General features: G+C 36.6%; 1 protein-coding gene across 4 annotated transcripts in view; it reads left to right on the top strand.

Moving 5' to 3' along the window:
• GRM8 (glutamate metabotropic receptor 8) overlaps positions 1-5,667 on the top strand; it is an 865,522-nt gene extending 859,855 nt beyond the window's left edge. For all 4 annotated transcript variants that reach the window (XM_044946845.2, XM_025291464.3, XM_025291463.3 and 1 more), the window contains one exon: positions 5,069-5,667. In XM_044946845.2, coding sequence (XP_044802780.1) covers positions 5,069-5,118 — 50 coding nt within the window. In that variant the 3' untranslated portion in view covers positions 5,119-5,667. The remainder of the gene's footprint in view (positions 1-5,068) is intronic.
• The last annotated feature ends 13,269 nt before the right edge of the window (positions 5,668-18,936 follow it).

The following is an 18,936-nucleotide window of genomic DNA, read 5'->3' as shown; positions in this document are numbered from 1 at the left end:
ATGGTTGCAAATGGAAACAAGCAAATATACAGTGAAGTAAATATCAGTTATCCTAGATTTACCTCTGGAACGTAGTAAGGGAAAAAATAATCAACATTTTCTACCCCTTTAAAAAATAAATTGGTTCTCTGAAGGGAAAATTTCTGGTGTTGATAAAGGCTAATCCCATATCATAGAAATAAGTCTAACACATTTTGTTTTCCTTCTATTATTTTCTATTGACGCTGAAATGGAAATTTCATAGCATGAGTATATTTCCCTATTTCTTCTGAAATAAAAATAAAGATTACAAAAGTGGAGCCTCTCTGGTAGGTAATCCTATAATATTCTGGAGGAGTCAGATGCTTACTTTTGGAAGGTGAAAAAAAGCCAAGATAAGGTGAATCAAGATAAAGTCAATTATGACCTCAAAGAAGGTTAAACTGTGCTTTGTAGTTTTCATCTTTTACAGGCACAATAAGGATTGGTTTGGTATCAAATTGTTAAACCACCTCTGATTATAGGTAGGGAATTGACTAATAGTGGAGCTATTTGGGCACTTAGCAGAGGGTGTACTAAAACTACTCTTTGTAGAGTAGTTTGGGTTGAATAGGCTCAGATAAAGTGATTACAGTTCAGACATTCAAGAAAGAGTGTAGGAAATCTCCACACATCCTTCTTCCATCTTACTCCCTGTAACCACTATTAACCTTTGCTTACTTAGATGACTAGCGACCATGGACCCTGTGGATGCCTATCCCGTCTGCCACATGTTTGAATGGAGTCAAAAGTCTTCCAAAATCACAAACTCTCTAAAACTACCAAAAACTTGAAGATCTTAAATGCAATATTTTTCTTCTATAAGAACATTTTATGTCTTTGGAAGTATAATTGAAAACAGAAAAAACTTTTGCCATTAAATTCTCTGTACCTCCTTGGATTTGAAATACCTCCTTGCAAAACTGAGGGAGCCCATTCTCAATCAGTCCCAGGCTGGTTAATTCACTGGGACTGTGTCCATGTTGTTGCATTCTCATACTTTCTGCTATCAGACTTTTGATAAATCACCCTCACCACCATGACATGACAATGACATACAGGATAGTGTTTTGTAAACTATAAATCACTGTATAAAAGTAGATGTATCATTGCTGTCTTGAAAATATAAATTGGGCTGGGGGTCATAGAAAAGAGAAGACAAAATTCAAAAACTATTGTTTTAGCATCTCTATTTTTAATACGTGAAGGATTTTGATAATTATGGCTACTGTTCTACAGTTGGAATTTTTTTTCAAATTAGCTGTGTATTTATGATATACATGCAATATTTTTTCTTCAAATTGATAGATCTCTACAAATCCTCATACTTAAGCCATTTCATCTTAAAGATGACTTGTTAATGCCTGAAATTCTGATCATACATATAAGGTTTTAAAGCTTCTAAAGGTACACAGAATAAATAAAAGGAATGTGAAGCTGGAAGGTACACCAAACAAGTCCATGTTAATGATTGAATTTGCAGAATACTACATTTCACACGTAAAAAGGTCAAGTGTTGTTTCATAAAACTTCTTCTGAAAAGAGACTTAGGAACAAAGTTGATATATATGAATTTTGTCAATGGTACCCAATTAACAAATGTTGTAACATGGTAGTCCTTAAGCTCTGTTCATGCATAATTCATGAGAACAGCTGCTGTTGGAGGTAGATCCATTTTCTCTGGCTTATAAACCCAGTGTGTGTGCACAGGAAATTCATTGTTGCTGCATTCAAACCTGATTTTCATGAAGCATATTCATCATCAGAAGTATTGCATGAGCTCATATGTATATCTCTGAATCCTTTGTGTTCTGTAACACTTCTGGAATGAAGGCAAAAGTACCACTGCTGCTATGAAAATCTGCAGACATACCTCTTTCTATTGAGCTTCACTTGATTGTGTTTCCCAGATATTGCATCTTTTTTTTTTTTTTTCCAAAAACTGAGCATTTGTGTCAAACTTGCATTGTTGGATGATGGTTAGCATTTTTTAGCAATATTTTTGTCTAATTAAGGTATGTGCATTGTGTTTTTAGACACACTGTTATTACACACTTAATAGACTATAGAATACTATAAACAGAGTTTTTTTTTTTTTTTTGGCCATGCAGTGCCAAATCCCCGTGTGGGACTTAGTTCCCTGACCAGGGATGGAACTCATGCACCCTGCACTGGGAGCTCAGAGTCTTAACCACTGGACTTCCAAGGAAGTCCTAATGTAACCCTTTTACGCACTTATGTGCGTACCTATGTGCTAAGTCACTTCAGTCATGTCCAATATTTAACAACCCCATGTGTAGCCCGCAAGGCTCCTCTGTTCATGAGATTTCCCAGGCAAGAATACTGGAGTGGGTTGCCATTTCCTTCTCCAGGGGATCTTCCAGATCCAGAGATCAAAGCTGCATCTCCTGCATTGGCGGGCATGTTCTTTACCACTACTGCCCCCTGGGAAGCCCTTATATGCACTGACTTGCAAAACACATTCACGTGACTTGCTTTATCGTGTGCAATATCGTTTTACCTAGTGATCTGGCCCACAAAGTCTAGATTGGTCTCTGAATAATAAAAAAGATAAGACTTAAAATTCAGAAGTGTTCAGAGCCTTACATTCCTTTTCTAATCAAAAACATTATGATTACTTTCCTTTTGTAAATTATAGTTCTCAGTAGAATTCTACCATCTTTTTCTGGAGGTCACTTCTAAGAGTCTAAAAAATAAAACATGAATTTCTAAAGAGGTTTAGAGTCTTAAAGTTGGAATGATCCTTGAGGAGTAACATCTGAATATCATCTTCGTCAAGATCTTTTGGTTATTGTTCTTCTGTTACCTCCATAATTTTTCTTTCTACCTATCTTCAAATCTGATAAATATTTCTTACATGTATAGTTATTAAATATACTGAATATTGCAAAAAGTTGAGTATTTTTCTTTCAGGGCCGTTTTTTTTAACTCATAATTTTTCTTCATCTTATCAACCAAGACCATATGAAAATCTTTCAAAAGCATAGTTGAAGTATAGATTTTATTTTCTTAGAAAATATTTAGAAGGATACGATAGCATTATACAAACAAGAAAGAAAAAAAGTTAAAAATGAAATAAAGACCATAAAAATCACTGTCCCATTTTACACCAAACCAAATGGAGCAGACACCCTAGCTTTTAGAAGGGTAAATAGAAAGTAAAGCATTCCATATTGATTCTCTAAGAAAACTGCTGTTCCCCCACAAATCTCCCCTGCCTCTGTCCTCACAAAAACCCAATGTTATGGATTGTGGACCAGTGATGAAACTGAGGCCCTGTAACCTGGTTTAATGATGTTTTTGCACTCATTTTGGAGAGAAGAGGATGCAATCTGAAACAAAGTCTAAGATCTACTTCCTTTCAATTGCATGTCAATAATAACCTAATGTGAGCAATATAGAAAGATATGCAGATATGTCCCACCTGTTTTTAGCATGAAGCTCATAATAGTCAAGGAAATAAAAATAGCAAAAACATCTACAACTAGCACATCCTGGGCTACTTGCTTTAATTTTACTGATTGTGGTCTTTAGGTAATGCTGGTCTCTGATAAAAAATTATCTGGTCAGTTACCAGAGTTCATGTACACTAAAATGGAATAAGTCTAATCACCCATTATTTCAGAGAAGGAACTTTACAATTTTCTTATTCAGTGTTCAAAAGTAAATCATTCTCTAAAAAAAAAAAAAAAATCTGTTTCACTGTGGATTGGATTTATGTAGTGAAATACATAGGCTTCCCTGGTGGCTCCATGGTAAGGAATTTGCCTGCCAATTCAAGACATGAGGGTTTGATCCCTGAGTTAGGAAGATACCCTGGTGAAGGAAATGGCAACCTACTCCAGTATTTTTGCCTGGGAAATCCCATGGACAGAGAAGCCTGGTGGGCTACAATCCATGGGGGTCACAAAGGAATCAGACACAACTTAGTGACTAAACAACAAAGTGAAACATATATGTTTAGCATTTTTTCTTCTTTTTTCTTATTCATTCCAGAATTCCACTGAAAAATAGAACATCACATTTGAATTTTAGAACAGAGATTTATTCCATCACAGCTTTCAAAAAAATTATCTGGATTTAGACTTGTATTTCTGAAAATTTAAGTATGAATATAAATTTAACTTAGAATATTTTCTTGTTCATACCTATTTAATAATCTTACAATAATGGGTTTTATTTCACAGTAAGCTGGTACCAGAAAAATTAATATTCATTTGCTTCTTCAAGTCTTTATTTTTTAAACATCTCCATTTGTATCCTTTTGATGAAACCAGACCATAAATATGTGTTGGCAATACATTTTAGTGCATTCACTTTTAGAGTTTAAAAGTATTTTATTTAAATAAAAGATACATTCACTCTCAAAGCATGACTAATTATAATGAAGTGAAGTGAAGTTGCTCAGTCGTGTCCGACTCTTTGTGACCCCAAGGACTGTAGCCTACCAGGATCCTCAGTCCATGGTATTTTCCAGGCAAGAATACTGGAGGGGGTTGCCATTTCCTTCTCCAGAGGATCTTCCCAACCAAGGGATGGAACCCAGGTCTCCTGCATTGTAGGCAGACACTTTACCGTCTGAGCTACCAGGGAAGCCAGTTATAATGACTGACCCTTTTTTGGTCATCAAGCAGGCTCAAAAAATTGATGTCTTTAATGTGGATTATAAAAAATATATATATTTTTTATTTTGCAGGATACAGAATTGATCTGTTCTTTCATTTTTTTACACTGTAAATCTCTGTTAATCAAAACACACAATTAAATAGAATTTCACCTAACTTTATTAAATAGCAAGGTGTTCATATTTTTAGTTTTCTGCTAAATGTGTGTATTATAAATGAGACTAGGGTTTCACAGATCAAAAATTCTGCTTTTTCTACTGCTGTTGAATTCCTACCACGTGGTTTAAAATAACATGTTGTAAAGACCACGTATAAAAAGTCACTGTAAGATTTGAATTTTAAGATCATTTTAACAAACTGATGTATTATCCTGTACTATAATTTGTCTTAATTTGTCTTAACAGCTTCCTCCACCAAGACGACATATATCAGCTACAGCAATCATTCAATCTGAAACAGGGAAATGATACAATATGAAGAAATGTGGTCTGCGATCTTAAACAATGAACGTGACACCACCAACACTCACTCCTGGAGATCTCTGTAGCCTACAATCAATCAAATCAATAGTCAATCTTGTAAGGAACAAAAAGTAGCCACAAGCCAAAAGTATTAATAATAGGGAGTGAAGAAACCCGTTTTATACAATACAACCAATGAGTGTCAAGCTAAAGTATTGCTTATTTATGAGCAGTTAAAAAAAAAAAAATCACAAAAGGAAACTAATGTTAGCTTGTGAAAAAAACAAAAACAAAACAAATGCTGTTGAAATATGAAATAAACCTTGTCTGATGTTATTCTTGTAAGTATTTTTCTGTGATTGTGAGAACTCCCGTTCCTGTCCCACATTGTTCAACTTGTATAAGACAATGAGTCTGTTTCTTGTAATGGCTGACCGGATTGAAGCCCTGGGTTGTGCTAAAAATAAATGCAATGGTTGACGCATGCAATTTTTTATACAAATAATTTATTTCTAATAATAAAGGAATGTTTTGCAAATGTTGAGAGTTGTTTTGTTCCAGTTTTAAAGCCAGGGGAAACTGTTTCCAGTTGGCACTTTTGCTGTTATTTAACTCCTGCTGTAAAAGCCCTGATGTGCCAAGAAAATACTATTCCTCGAGGAATGTGTTTTTGTACATTTCCTTATATGTGAAGAAGATTGTTTTTTATTTCTATATCAAAAAGAATTATTTGTGCAAGACTTTGTGACTATTTCAAGATTTATGTGGTAGTTTTTCATAGTAATTGCCTCTTTTCTGAGGAATCACGCAGTGGTTTGAGGTCAATTGCTTCAGGTATCATAATTAACAAATGAGTTAAACATTAAACGTGATTTGTGAGAATGTAATCTGAAAGTCATCATCTAAAAGTATATCCAAGTATCACTGAAATTCTCCATTTTCTAAGTCAAACTTTTGCATAATGAAATAGTCCAAGTTTTCTCAACTGGACCTGGTGTCCAATGAAATCAATGAAGTAATGACCCTTACCAAATACATTCCTCAAAGCACAGAATTAACATATTTATTCCCTTGGCATCACTAAAGAACCACAGTTCAGATAACATGTCAATGGTTTCTTATTTTCAAAATGAAAACACTCATTGGTTCATAGAACAGTATCATTAAAGAGAGAGAAAACAGGGAGCCTGTGTCACGCTAATAAACCATGCTAGGATGGCTAAAAGGACACTGTTAAAGGCTTCAAATCTGCTACCATTTTTATCATGGGTGCCTCTTACCTACACAGTCCCAGACATCCATCAAGTCAATGGGTCTCTAAGATCATTTTATTAGTAAATGTTCTCTCTGCTGAGTTAGCTTGGATGGCTCATTGCACTCCTTATAAAGAGCTATCTGTGCTCTGTAGCTTCAACTAGGATATTGACAGTCACTTTATTTAATATAGAGGGTTGAAGTAGAGTAGTTCAGGCACCTTCAACACAGAGTAACATTTCCTAGATCCCAACCCAGAGAGCTGCATACAGAAGGAAATGGGTACTTATTGGCCTCTTGTTATAGTATCTGTTGCTTGTAGATAATATGTAAATCAAGAGAGAGTATTATATTCAAGTTTTCAGATAATCTGAATTACTGATAAATACAATCCTGTAATCAGGATTGTAAACCCATCTCTAGGTGTGCCTTTCTAGGTAAGACCTAGTTTAAAACAAAATAAACTCATAACTACATTTTATTGTGCCATGTAGCTCAGTATCAATAGCTAACCAAGAAAATTAATTATGATCATATTTTAATTTTTAAATGGACAGTTTTCTTTGTATTGGAGATTACTATCCATTTTCACAATTTTTTAAACTAGTAAGTACACAGACGTTTGGCTGAGGAAAAAAATGCTTGAATTTTGCAAGCCTTGTATTTCATTCAGAGAGCAAAATTCAAGTATATATTTATATTTTTGTTTAATAATTGACTCTAGTCAGGGTAAGTGGATGCAACAGCGTGATTATGAGAGCAAAGCTGGACCAACGGTAGGTTTTTATTATGATGATGACTTTTTCCTTTTAAGGCTTTAGGAAGAAAAATAAAACATTAAGCCAAATTCATGACATTTCCAAATTGTTTTTCCAGTTACAAACTTACTAATGGGTTGTCTTCCCTAAGTACTTTTGTAAATAATTGATAATTCTTTGGTGTTCTACAAATTTTTATTTAGCTCATAATGGAGTGGAATAATAGTTTCCATAGATTTACATATGCCAATTATCTTGTATAACATTATCTCAGTGGGAAATTTTCTTCCTGATGAAACTATCATCTCCCCAGGCAATGGGAGGATAAACTCCCTCACCCTCTTATAGTAGGAGCTGGAACGTTCTGACCTCCACTGCAGTTATTTTCTCAGGGACTTTGCAGAGGGCTCAGGAGATAGTCAGATGCTGGGACAGTGTGGGGAGACACCCTGTAAGGAGAAGGATTTAGCGTGTGCCTAGTAGTGGTTCACAAGTCCCGTGCTTTAAAATGAACTGCCTGTGTACTGCAGATAAGCAAATGCAAAGTTGCATGGAAATAATATAGTATTATAGTCTTTAGAATCGACCTTGTGTTTTATTCTGGCCAGGAAATGTCACATCTAATCTCAGCATGCCAGAGGGTATGCTAAAAATGTAGCCTAGGTAATATTCAGCAAATGTCACTTGTAGACAATAAGCAACATATTAGTGTGACCTTGGGCCAACCAAATCTGACCTCAATTAAAAAAAAATTAGCTTATACTTCCTAATATTTAAAGGCATCTGAATCCGTAATGGTTGAGCTGGCACAGACTAATTTTATTTTTAAGGAAAACATCATAAATTTAAATTCGAGGGGTGACCACTGGGACATGAATAGGGAGCTAAATGATTGAGCTTAATTTTTGGTGTTTATCAGAAATTTTCACAGAAAATTTATCATCTTAGAAGAACAGGATTTTACTTTTTAAAAGTAAATACCATATTACAGGAAATCTCACTAAGAACAGAAGTTTGTGTCATTTTATTTCCTTCCCCTTTGACTCTATATTCTCTATTATTTACCAATGACAGTGGAGAATAACAATTTTCTAAATTATCTCAGCCAACAGTGATATTTTATTCAGTCAGTAAGTGGAAGAAATGCCATTCTTAAACTCTATTATGCAACATTACCAATTTTTCTCATTTCATTTATTTAATTCCCTTTAATGTGAGTATTTCATCTATCTTTTAGAAAAAAATTACTAAAAATAACAATAAGGTTGCATGAAAGGATGAATAAGAAATAATACCAAATTATAGAATATTCTAATTATACAAAATAATCTTTAGAAATGCTCCTTTTTGCTTTTATTATTCTTCCCTTTTAATAGACATATGAATAATGAAGAAACATTTGACCATAGCTAGAAGAAAAGATTTCCTTAAGAAGAAATGAAGTCTATGACTGTTCAGAAGCTTGCTGTCATTCTTGTAAAATATCATATTATAGTAGCAAAAAGAACAATTGTTAAAAAAAAAATTCCACTGTCTATGTTCTATTTCAGTTTATTCCTTACAAAACTTTTTGTAGCATAACCTTTAATGATGCTATGACTTATGAGTGCCATTATTTTTTATTTAATTTAACCCTTCATTGGGATATTAAGAATATTTTTTTACTGTTGCACTCAGTGTGTTGTGAAGCCTCGTACTATATTTTAGTTATCTGCAGAGTGATAAGGATAGAAGAAAGGAAATTTGACCCATTAAATATTTATTTTTCTAACTGTGTAATGCCTAATTAAGTAGTTTTAGCAAAGTTAACTTTGACAAATTACTTGTTACAAAGGTATGAAGGCCAAGAATGGATTGGGACCTATTAAAAAGAATAAGCCATGCAATATCTTGGATAGGAGGTAGGGGTGATGTGATTATAGAAAACAGGAAAGGCAAAAGAGCAATGTGATGTATCAGGCTTTGAAGTAAGCAAGTAAGATTATTTACCAATGAACAGTATTCTTGCCTGGAAAATCCCATGAAGAGAGAAGGCGTGTAGGCTACAGTCCATAGAGTGGCAAAAGAGTCGGACGCGATTTAGCGACTGAACAACCACCACCACCACCAATGAACTAAGTTCCATTAGGTAAGTTCACTAGAACATAGGATGATCTAATGAAAATTATCAGACAGCTAATGAAGAGAGCTCATGAAAATTATCAGAATGGTAAAGTATAATTCTGAAAGAGTTAAAAAATATAACTTTCATAAGGAGGCAAAAGGAATAAGTTAAGGATATTATTCAATCCACTTATTAATTAGGAAACTGGTAATATGTTAAAAACGACTACAAAGAGCAGATGAAAAGCTAATGATAAATACATATATATATTTTTAATATTTGTAATTAGATATTGGGATAAATCAGGGGATTCCCAGGTGGTGCTAGTGGTAAAGAACTCACCTGCAGATGCAAGAGATGCAAGAGACACAGTTTCGATCCCTGGGTTGGGAAGATCCCCTGGAGAAGGAAATGGCCACTCCAGTATTCTTGCCTGGAAAATTCCATGGACAAAGCAGCCTGGCAGACTACAGTCCATAGGGTCGCAAAGAGTCAGACACTACTGAAGTGACTTAACATGTATGCATTGGGATATATTGGGGATAAGATATAAAACTAGGTAAACTGTAAACTTAGAGGTCGTCTGTTCCACTGGACAGACATTACTTGAATCTACTAAAAAAAAAAAAAACAACCCCTATATTTACAGAGTCGTAAAATAACCATGTTGATAGAAATTCAAATGGAGCACTATATTGGAAAAATCCCCTTTAACATCTTTACCTATTTTTAGGTTTTGGATAATTTTTCTAAGTTATATTTTATTGTTTCCCCCTAACTTCTAACATTGCATTTGTAGTGTCTGAATAATAAGGGCTTCCTAGATGGTGCAATTGGCAGAGTCCACCTGACAGTGTAGGAGACCAAAGAGATGGGTCGGGAGATCCCCTGGAGGAGGAAATGGCAACCTATTCCAGTATTCTAGCCTGGAAAATTTCATGGACAGAGGAGCCTGGCAGGATACAGTCCATGGTGTTGAGAAGAGTTTGACACTACTTAGCACGTGCTCATACAAACACACACACACACACATATGCACCTAAAATCATATTAAGATAATCCAAGTTAGTACAAAAAGGGTTCTGGGATGGACTCTGTTTTAATTAGTCTTTCTTTAATATTTGTGTGCAACTCTGAGGCTGGATTGAATGAGATGATATGGAGGATAAATGCGAATAAATGTGTTGTAGCCTTCAGTTCACAGTCCTCTATAAAGCGGTTCCACAAACAATCTGTGAATCTGTGATTTCTTCCTTTTGTCCCATAGGTATTTGTTATCTCTGGGGAGTGTTTATTCTCTCTTTTTTGTAGCATATTATGCAAAAAGGGCAAATTGGCTTTTCAAGATTGTCTCGAAAGATGACAAGCCATGGGTAATTTATCTTGCCTCCATGCTTATCTCCTAGTTCTCCTTGGCTATTCAGTTCAGTTCAGTTCAGTCACTCAGGTGTGTCCGACTCTTTGAGACCCCATGAATTGCAGCACGCCAGGCCTCCCTGTCCATCACCAACACCCAGAGTTCACTCAAACTCATGTCCATTGAGTCGGTGATGCCATCCAGCCATCTCATTCTCTGTCATCCCCTTCTCCTCCTGCCCCCAATCCCTCCCAGCATCAGAGTCTTTTCCAATGAGTCAACTCTTTGCATGAGGTGGCCAAAGTACTGGAGTTTCAGCTTTAGCATCATTCCTTCCAAAGAAATCCCAGGGCTGATCTCCTTTAGAATGGACTGGTTGGATCTCCTTGCAGCCCAAGCGACTCTCAAGAGTCTTCTCCAATACCACAGTTCAAAAGCATCAATTCTTTGTTGCTCCGCTTTCTTCACAGTCCAACTCTCACATCCATACAGGACCACTGGAAAAACCATAACCTTGACTAGATGGACCTTTGTTGGCAAAGTAATGTCTCTGCTTTTCAATATGCTATCTAGGTTGGTCATAACTTTTCTTCCAAGGAGTAAGCGTCTTTTAATTTCATGGCTGCAGTCACCATCTGCAGTGATTTTGGAGCCAAAAAATACAAAGTCTGACACTGTTTCCACTGTTTCCCCATCTATTTCCCATGAATTGATGGGACCAGATGCCATGATCTTCATTTTCTGAATGTTGAGCTTTAAGCTAACTTTTTCACTCTCCACTTTCACTTTCATCAAGAGGCTTTTTAGTCCTCTTCACTTTCTGCCATAAGGGTGGTGTCATCTGCATATCTGAGGTTATTGAGATTTCTCCCAGCAATCTTGCTTCCAGCTTGTGCTTCTTCCAGCCCAGCGTTTCTCATGATGTACTCTGCATAGAAGTTAAATAAGCAAGGTGACAATATACAGCTTTGACGTACTCATTTTCCTATTTGGAGCCAGTCTGTTGTTCCATGTCCAGTTCTAACTGTTGCTTCCTGACCTGCATATAGGTTTCTCAAGAGGCAGGTCAGGTGGTCTGGTATTCCCATCTCTTTCAGAATTGTCCACAGTTTATTGTGATCCACACAGTCAAAGGCTTTGGCATAGTCAATAAAGCAGAAATGGATGTTTTTCTGGAACTCTCTTGCTTTTTCCATGATCCAGCGGATGTTGGCAATTTGATCTCTGGTTCCTCTGCCTTTTCTAAATCCAGCTTGAACATCAGGAAGTTCATGGTTTACATATTGCTGAAGCCTGGCTTGGAGAATTTTGGGCATTACTTTACTAGTGTGTGAGATGAGTGCAATTGTGCGGTAGTTTGAGCATTCTTTAGCATTGCCTTTCTTTGGGATTGGAATGAAAACTGACCATTTCCAGTCCTGTGGCCACTGCTGAGGTTTCTAAATTTCCTTGGCTATTACCCTGGTCCTTTTTCATATCCTGCCACTGGTGTCCTCCATGCAAGAGAAGCAAGAATGAAGTCTTTCCAATCAGAGGGCTAGAGTTTGCAGGGGCAGAAGTATGATGAATAGAGCTCTGCTTTTCAACAAATATCCTAGAATTATGAACACCCATCTACTCCTCACTTCTAGTTTTTAATGGAGTCCTAGTAGCACTGGAACTCAACGAGAATCTTGACTAACCTGGAAGAAGGAAGAAGAAGCAAGGTGTAGAAAGCATAACACAGACAAGATGCCATTTACTAACTTTTTTTTTTCCTCATAATGTTCTTGACCTTTTTTCTACCTCCTGTACATGTTATCCACTTAATGAATGGCCTCTTCATACATTCTAGGTACTCAGAGATCCACTTTTGCATTTTCTATTTCTGGATCCACTAATACTTTTCCATGCTCCAACGCCTCAATTCCAAATTACATTTCTATGTCAAAGCAGTCCCCATCCCTAACACACACAGATATCAAAAAGGCACATCCAAGGCCCCTAGGGAATCTACTACAGCTGGATTTTTAAGTAATAAAACATATATTTAAGATAGTTTAATGATTCACTTTTAGAAACTATTTACTGAGGACCAGCTATACAGAAGATGTTATAGGTGCTAAGAATGTATTCAGTTCAGTTTAGTCGCTGTTTTGTCCAAGTTTCCACAACCCCATGGACTGCAGCACGCCAGGCCTCCCTGTCTATTGCTGACTCCTGGAGTTTACTCAAACTCGTGTCCATTGAGTTGGTGATGCCATCCAGCCATCTCAACCTCTGTCGTCCCCTTCTCCTCCTGCCTTCAATCTTTCCCAGAATCCAGGGTCTTTTCAAATGGGTCAGCTCTTCACATCAGGTGGCCAAAATATTGGAGTTTCAGCTTTAGCATCAGTCCTTCCAATGAATATTCAGGACTGATTTTTTTATGATGTACTGGCTGAGAATGTATTAGCAGACAAAAAAGACCGCAACAAAAAACCAATCCTGGTCCTCAAGGCATTTACATTTCTATATGACAGAGAAATAATAAACAAGATAAATGTATAAGTACAGGATGTGTAAGTGATAAATATTGATGGTAAAAAATAAATCAGAGAAAATGTATATGAAATAGGTTAAGTAACAATTGTAGAGTAACGGGTTAAAATCTTAGGTAGATAGCTTGGGAGGATGACATATAATTAAAAGCCTGAAGCAAAGGAGGGACTGATCTACACAGCGTCCTGAGGAAGAGAATTCTAGGCAGAGGGAGCGGCAAGGTCCAGAGGCAGGAGCAAATGTAGAGCAGGGTAAAGTGAAGGAGTGGCATGTGGTGAACAAGCTCCTGAAGGGCCCTGAGAGAACCAGAACTTTTACCCCGACTGATGGGCGACTCTCACAGGGTTTTGAGCAAAGGAGTGGCATGTGGGTCTTAATTGTAACTGCATCTTTCTGACTGCTGTAAGAAAATAAGATTAGCTTCAAGGAGGCAAAGGCAGAAGTACAGACATTGGTTACACACTCTTGGATGATCATGGAGTGGGCTGGGTAAAGCAGTGGAGGTGATGAAAAGTGGTTAAACTCTATGCATTTTAACAGAAAACCTTACTAATATGCTGATGCATTAGATGTGGTTGAGAGAAAAGGTTGATTCCAGGGCTTTTGACTTAAGTAACTGAAAGGATGGAGATGAGGAGCCTGTGAGAAGAACACATTGAAGGAAATATAATTCATACTAGAGTATGAATGTCCAATATTTCTTCCCACTTGGGCTCCTTGATTTGCATTTTTAAAGATGCATGAATCACTAATTGGAATAACTCTAGAAATCTTATGATGAGTCTGGGTACAGGAAATACTTTATGAATGAGCCTCTGTTCCCTCTGTGATATTTTCAGCAGGGTCTTAGATCATCTCCTGATGTTACCAAATCTTTCCCTTTTCTCTAAACTCTCTCTTCCAGGCTGAATCCTGAGCTGATTTTTCTTTTTCTTTCAAACTTCTTTCAATAGCATTTATCTATCTCCTGGGACCTATCCCAGTTCTTCTGTTGTATTTTAATTTTGTTTGATTATTGTTGTAGTCATTGTTGATATTCTGTTGTTTTCCCAGGAATACCCTGTGGTCTTTGGATCAATTTTATTCTCTAACTTTCTGTTTCCTTGGCTTCTGAGTTATTTTAAAGTGAATGGTGCTCCTCAGAATCTACCCCAGGAATATTATATTTTACCCCCAACTTTTTATCTCAGTCAAAACTCTCTCTTTGTTTGAGAAGGTCCATTGCCTTCTCAAGAAACATACGTATTGGGCTTTCCTGGTGGCTCCGTGGTAAAGAGTCTGCCTGCCAATTCAGGAGACACGGGTTCAATTCCTGGTCCAGGAAGATACCACATGCCACAGAGCAGCTAACCCATATGCCACAAATATTGAGCCTGTGCTGCAGCAGCCCAGGATCTGCAACTACTGAAGCCCACATATCCTAGAGGCTGTGCTCCACAACAAGAGAAGCCACTGCAATGAAAAGCCTACTCACTGCAACTAGAGAAAAGCCACACAGCAACAAAGACCCAGTACAGCCAAAAAGAGACATATTAAAAAAAAAAAAAAAGAAACATAGCTACCTGGCTGAAATATAGAATAAGTAAATAAAGGGGATATTGCCTGAGATCAAAATAAATATTAAGGGCTGCATGACTACACTACTTTAGTCATGATTTCTGCTAGTATACAAGCTCCCTATTTCTCAAGGGCTTGCCTTTTAAAAAATTCATCAAATTCATTCAATCATTCACTTAGTCCTTCAGTAAGAACAATGTGAAAATTATATATTATTTCTTGTGTGGAGATGCAAAGAGCTTACAAGCTGGAAGGGATGACAAGACACCTAATGATAACACTAATTACAATAACTATAATAAAAACTAGGGACTTTCCTGGTGGTCCAGTGGTTATGACTCCCAGCTTCCCCTGCAGGGGACACAGGTTCAACCTCTGGTGAGGAAACAGATCCTGTATGCCATGCAGCAATACCAAAAAAAAAAAAATATATATATATATATATATATATATAATATGTAAGATTATGATGTCCTCAGATCACACAGCTTGTAATTGCTGCACTGAAGTAAATCTTGCAAAAGCCTTGTGGGATTGGTTCTATCATTGCTCCTGTTTGTAGATGATGAAATGGAGACAAAGACTGATGAGTTAACTTGCTGGAGATCATCAGACACCTGGATGTGGAGCTTGTATAGAGCTATGTATTGGAGAGAATGTGTCACTGGAAAGTCAGGACACTTTAGGGGTCAGCTGAAAATATTAGGCACAAGCCTGTTCTCTTTCCTAGAATCCTTTGATCGGACTTCTTGTACTAGTGTGTCTGATCTGTTATAGAAAAGCTAACCGTCCTTCCTAACTCTGGCGAATATATTTTGATGAGGGGTAGTCTTTGGATAAATTCAAGTTAGTGCAAACTTTTATATTTGCTTGAATTTTCATTTCTATTCTGAGTTACCTCTAATGTACAATTTTTACAGTTATCCATGTACATCATAAGGCCAGACACAGAATGCAGGCCTTTTTCTTCATGGTTTATGATCTGTTGTATCTCATTTGAAAAATCTTCAAATACAATGAAAAACATTATAAAAAAAAAAAACACCACTTGAAGGATGTATTTACAACTTACTGGTAAGTTTGCACAAATCATCCTTAGCTTTACAATTGCTATACACAGGGTAAGGGTAACTTTATTCAGACGTTCACCCAAATCATTTGCAAATGTGTTCTTATTATATTTTTAGCCAAAATTGTTTCTTTCAGGCAGAAGTGCTTTTTTAGTATTTTAGTGCATGATGTTCTTCCTAAGATATAGACATTATAATCATAACATCTTACAGACAGAACAATCAAAGCTGAAGATTATTAAAGTTTGTTGTTGAATCATCCATCATTAATTGAGTCAAGAATAGAAATACACAATCCACAATGCTGGGCTAATACTCCTTAGACCAAACTGGGCCCAGCCACCCTCTTTGGGTCTTGAACACTGTCATTACCTAATGGCTATTTACTGGGCCCATAACCCTGGCACTGCCATAAGCAGAAGTTATCTACAGTCTTGGAGTCTATTACAGTGGAAACTCCCAGCAGAGCAAAAAGGCAGAACTGAAAGAGACCTTGCTGCCTTTTCACTGGCATGTTCAATCTCCTAGGTCGGAGGGGAGAGGGAAAGTGTTTGGATAGACAAGTGCTTGGATGACAAGCACCTTTATTAGCACTATATGAGATCCAGGGTGCAATTTAAGAAAAAAAGTTTTCTAAGGCTCCCCTGGTGGCTCAATGGTAAAGAATCCACCTGTTCCATCCCTGATCTGGGAGGATCCTGTGTGCCATGGAGCAGCTAAGCCCGCGGGCCACAACTATTGAGCCTGTGCTCTCGAGCCCAGGATCCGCAACCACTGAAGCCATGCACCCGAGAGCCTGTGCTCTGTAACGAGAGAAACCGCTGCAATGAGAAACACTTGCATCACAACTGGAGCGTAGCCCCCGCGCTCTCAGCTAGAGAAAGCCAGTTCAGCAACGAAGATCCAGCACAGCCAAAAATAAATACAATTATTTGTAAAAGAGGTTTTTTAGGTGCTTTGAAGTTGTAAAAGTCTGAGTCCTATCCAGTTTTCCCCTAATTCTCCTAACCAACACACACACACACACACGGCAACATTAATGATGATTTTTAAGAAGCAAAACTAGACCAAGGTTGTGTTATATAAAATGGATATTTCAAAAACTGTTATACCTATTCATGCAGTGTAACTGGGGTTCGGTTCGAAAAAATGTGTCTTCTATCAGCAGGCATCTGAGACCTAAAATAGATCTTTAATGGAGCCCTGGGGTGGCTGGACACAATTGTCCATAATGACTTTATGGAGTGGGTCAGTGAATCAGAATACAGAGGGTTGATATGATTGGTCTTAACTATTATGAAGAAGCTATAATAGCCTACAATAGCAAACCTCTCACTTTTCAGAAAGTACTTAATTACCAATTTACACAGTAGGGATTTTTAACTAACACTGACAGCTGTCCCCTACAGAGGAGGTACCTCTTTACTAGTAACCAATGAGAGAAAATTCTGTTGCCTCAACGTATTTAATTTCTAAGTGTATTGAGTGCGTAGTATTCAAATATAATCACAATATTTATGGGTCTCATTCTGCCTACAGAATATAAGAGTGGCATATTTAATATAAATAATAAAGAGGAAATGTCTTAGTATATTCCTTATTGCTGTCAGCTTTATAATTCACAAGTGTGTTAAAATATACTTTAATTTAATTTTCACCATAAATACATAATAATGATTCCTTCTTTCAATCACTATATGTTCTGAGGTTAGCATTAAAATCCAGGATGAAATGACTCATGCTGAATTAAGTTAAATAAATATTTAAAATCGTTTTGAACATTCAGGACTGATAAAATTAAGCCATACGATGGTATGGAAATATTTAATGACGGTATTTTGCTGAGAGGTTGTGCAAAGGTCACTAACATAGCTATATGCTGATAAAAAACTTTCTTGAACTTTTTAATGGCTGCATAAAATTTATTTATTATTGAATAGACTACAGAGTTTTTTTTAATGGAAAATTTAGCAGTAAATACTCAGAGTTGTTCTAAAATTATATAGTTTTAGAGCTTAATTTAAATACTGTGACTCTGGTATGGTTCCTCCACCAACTAAACTGACTGGCATCATATTTTGAAGCACACACACACAAAAAAGAGTCCATACTATATATCAGTAAATGGTGACAGTTTTCTAAATTAAAGTATGTAAAGCCTATGTAAATATATGTGGGCAAGTCATTTTACAAAATAAGCAAGAGACAAACAGGAACCTCAGTCCTTGTGTTTCTACCACACATTTCTATTACCATTTCACCATGCTCAGCATCACAGAAGGACCATTTAGGAGCTAGGCTTTTAGAAACATTCTATAAATGTCTAAGTCTAAAATTAGCTTAAAATAAAAAGAAATGTTTAAATATACATAATTCTGCCTCACCTCTCTTCTTCCATTGGTACCCACTAACCCCAGAAATTTCCTTTGATCTTCAAACAGAACATGGTTATTCCAGAAATCAAGTAAAACAAAAATCCTTTAAGGATCGTTTTAATTGCAAGGTTCTCCAAAAACTGGTCTGAACACAACTTGCATCAAGGTCTACAGGGATGTGGTTTAAAAGTAGTTTATGGAGTCCTGCTGGAGACCTACAGAATTAGAATTTCAGGGTATAGGTCTTGAGAATCTGCATTTTTATTTATTTTTGACTGTACCCCACAGCATGTGGGATCTTAGTACCCACTCTAAGAATGAAACCCATGCCTCCTGCATTGGAAGCATTGCATCTTAACCACTGTACCACCAGGGAAGTCCAGAGTATCTCTATTTTCAAATTAGAACTTGTGTTCAGTAAACCTGTGAACCACTGGACTAGACAGATGAGTTGGAGAAACTTTCTCCCACAAATGGTCCATGATACACACTGCATCTCAGATAGCTTTTCTTACCAAATTTTACTATTTTTTTAGTTTTAATTCTATAGGTTCTTTGTACCACAATATAATTACTTATAAGTATATGTAAGTTTTAACTGACTATGCAATGACCACAGAGAGTTTTAACTGGCCAAGACCTTTTGGCTTTTTCTTTGATCTAAATGAAAAGTCTTCACCACAGCTTTAGTAAATTTGCTTTTCTCTGTTCAATAAATTCAAGGGCTGATAACATGTACTTCTCAGTCTGGTAAACTAGAGAAGACTTTCCTCTGATCTTACTCTATTCCCCACTCCCCATTTGATTAGCCAAATT

Source organism: Bubalus bubalis, chromosome 8, assembly GCF_019923935.1.
Source record: "Bubalus bubalis isolate 160015118507 breed Murrah chromosome 8, NDDB_SH_1, whole genome shotgun sequence".
NCBI classification, from domain to species: Eukaryota; Metazoa; Chordata; class Mammalia; order Artiodactyla; family Bovidae; genus Bubalus; species Bubalus bubalis.
Note: the sequence above shows the minus strand (reverse complement) of the source record. Positions and strands in the feature narration are given on the sequence as shown.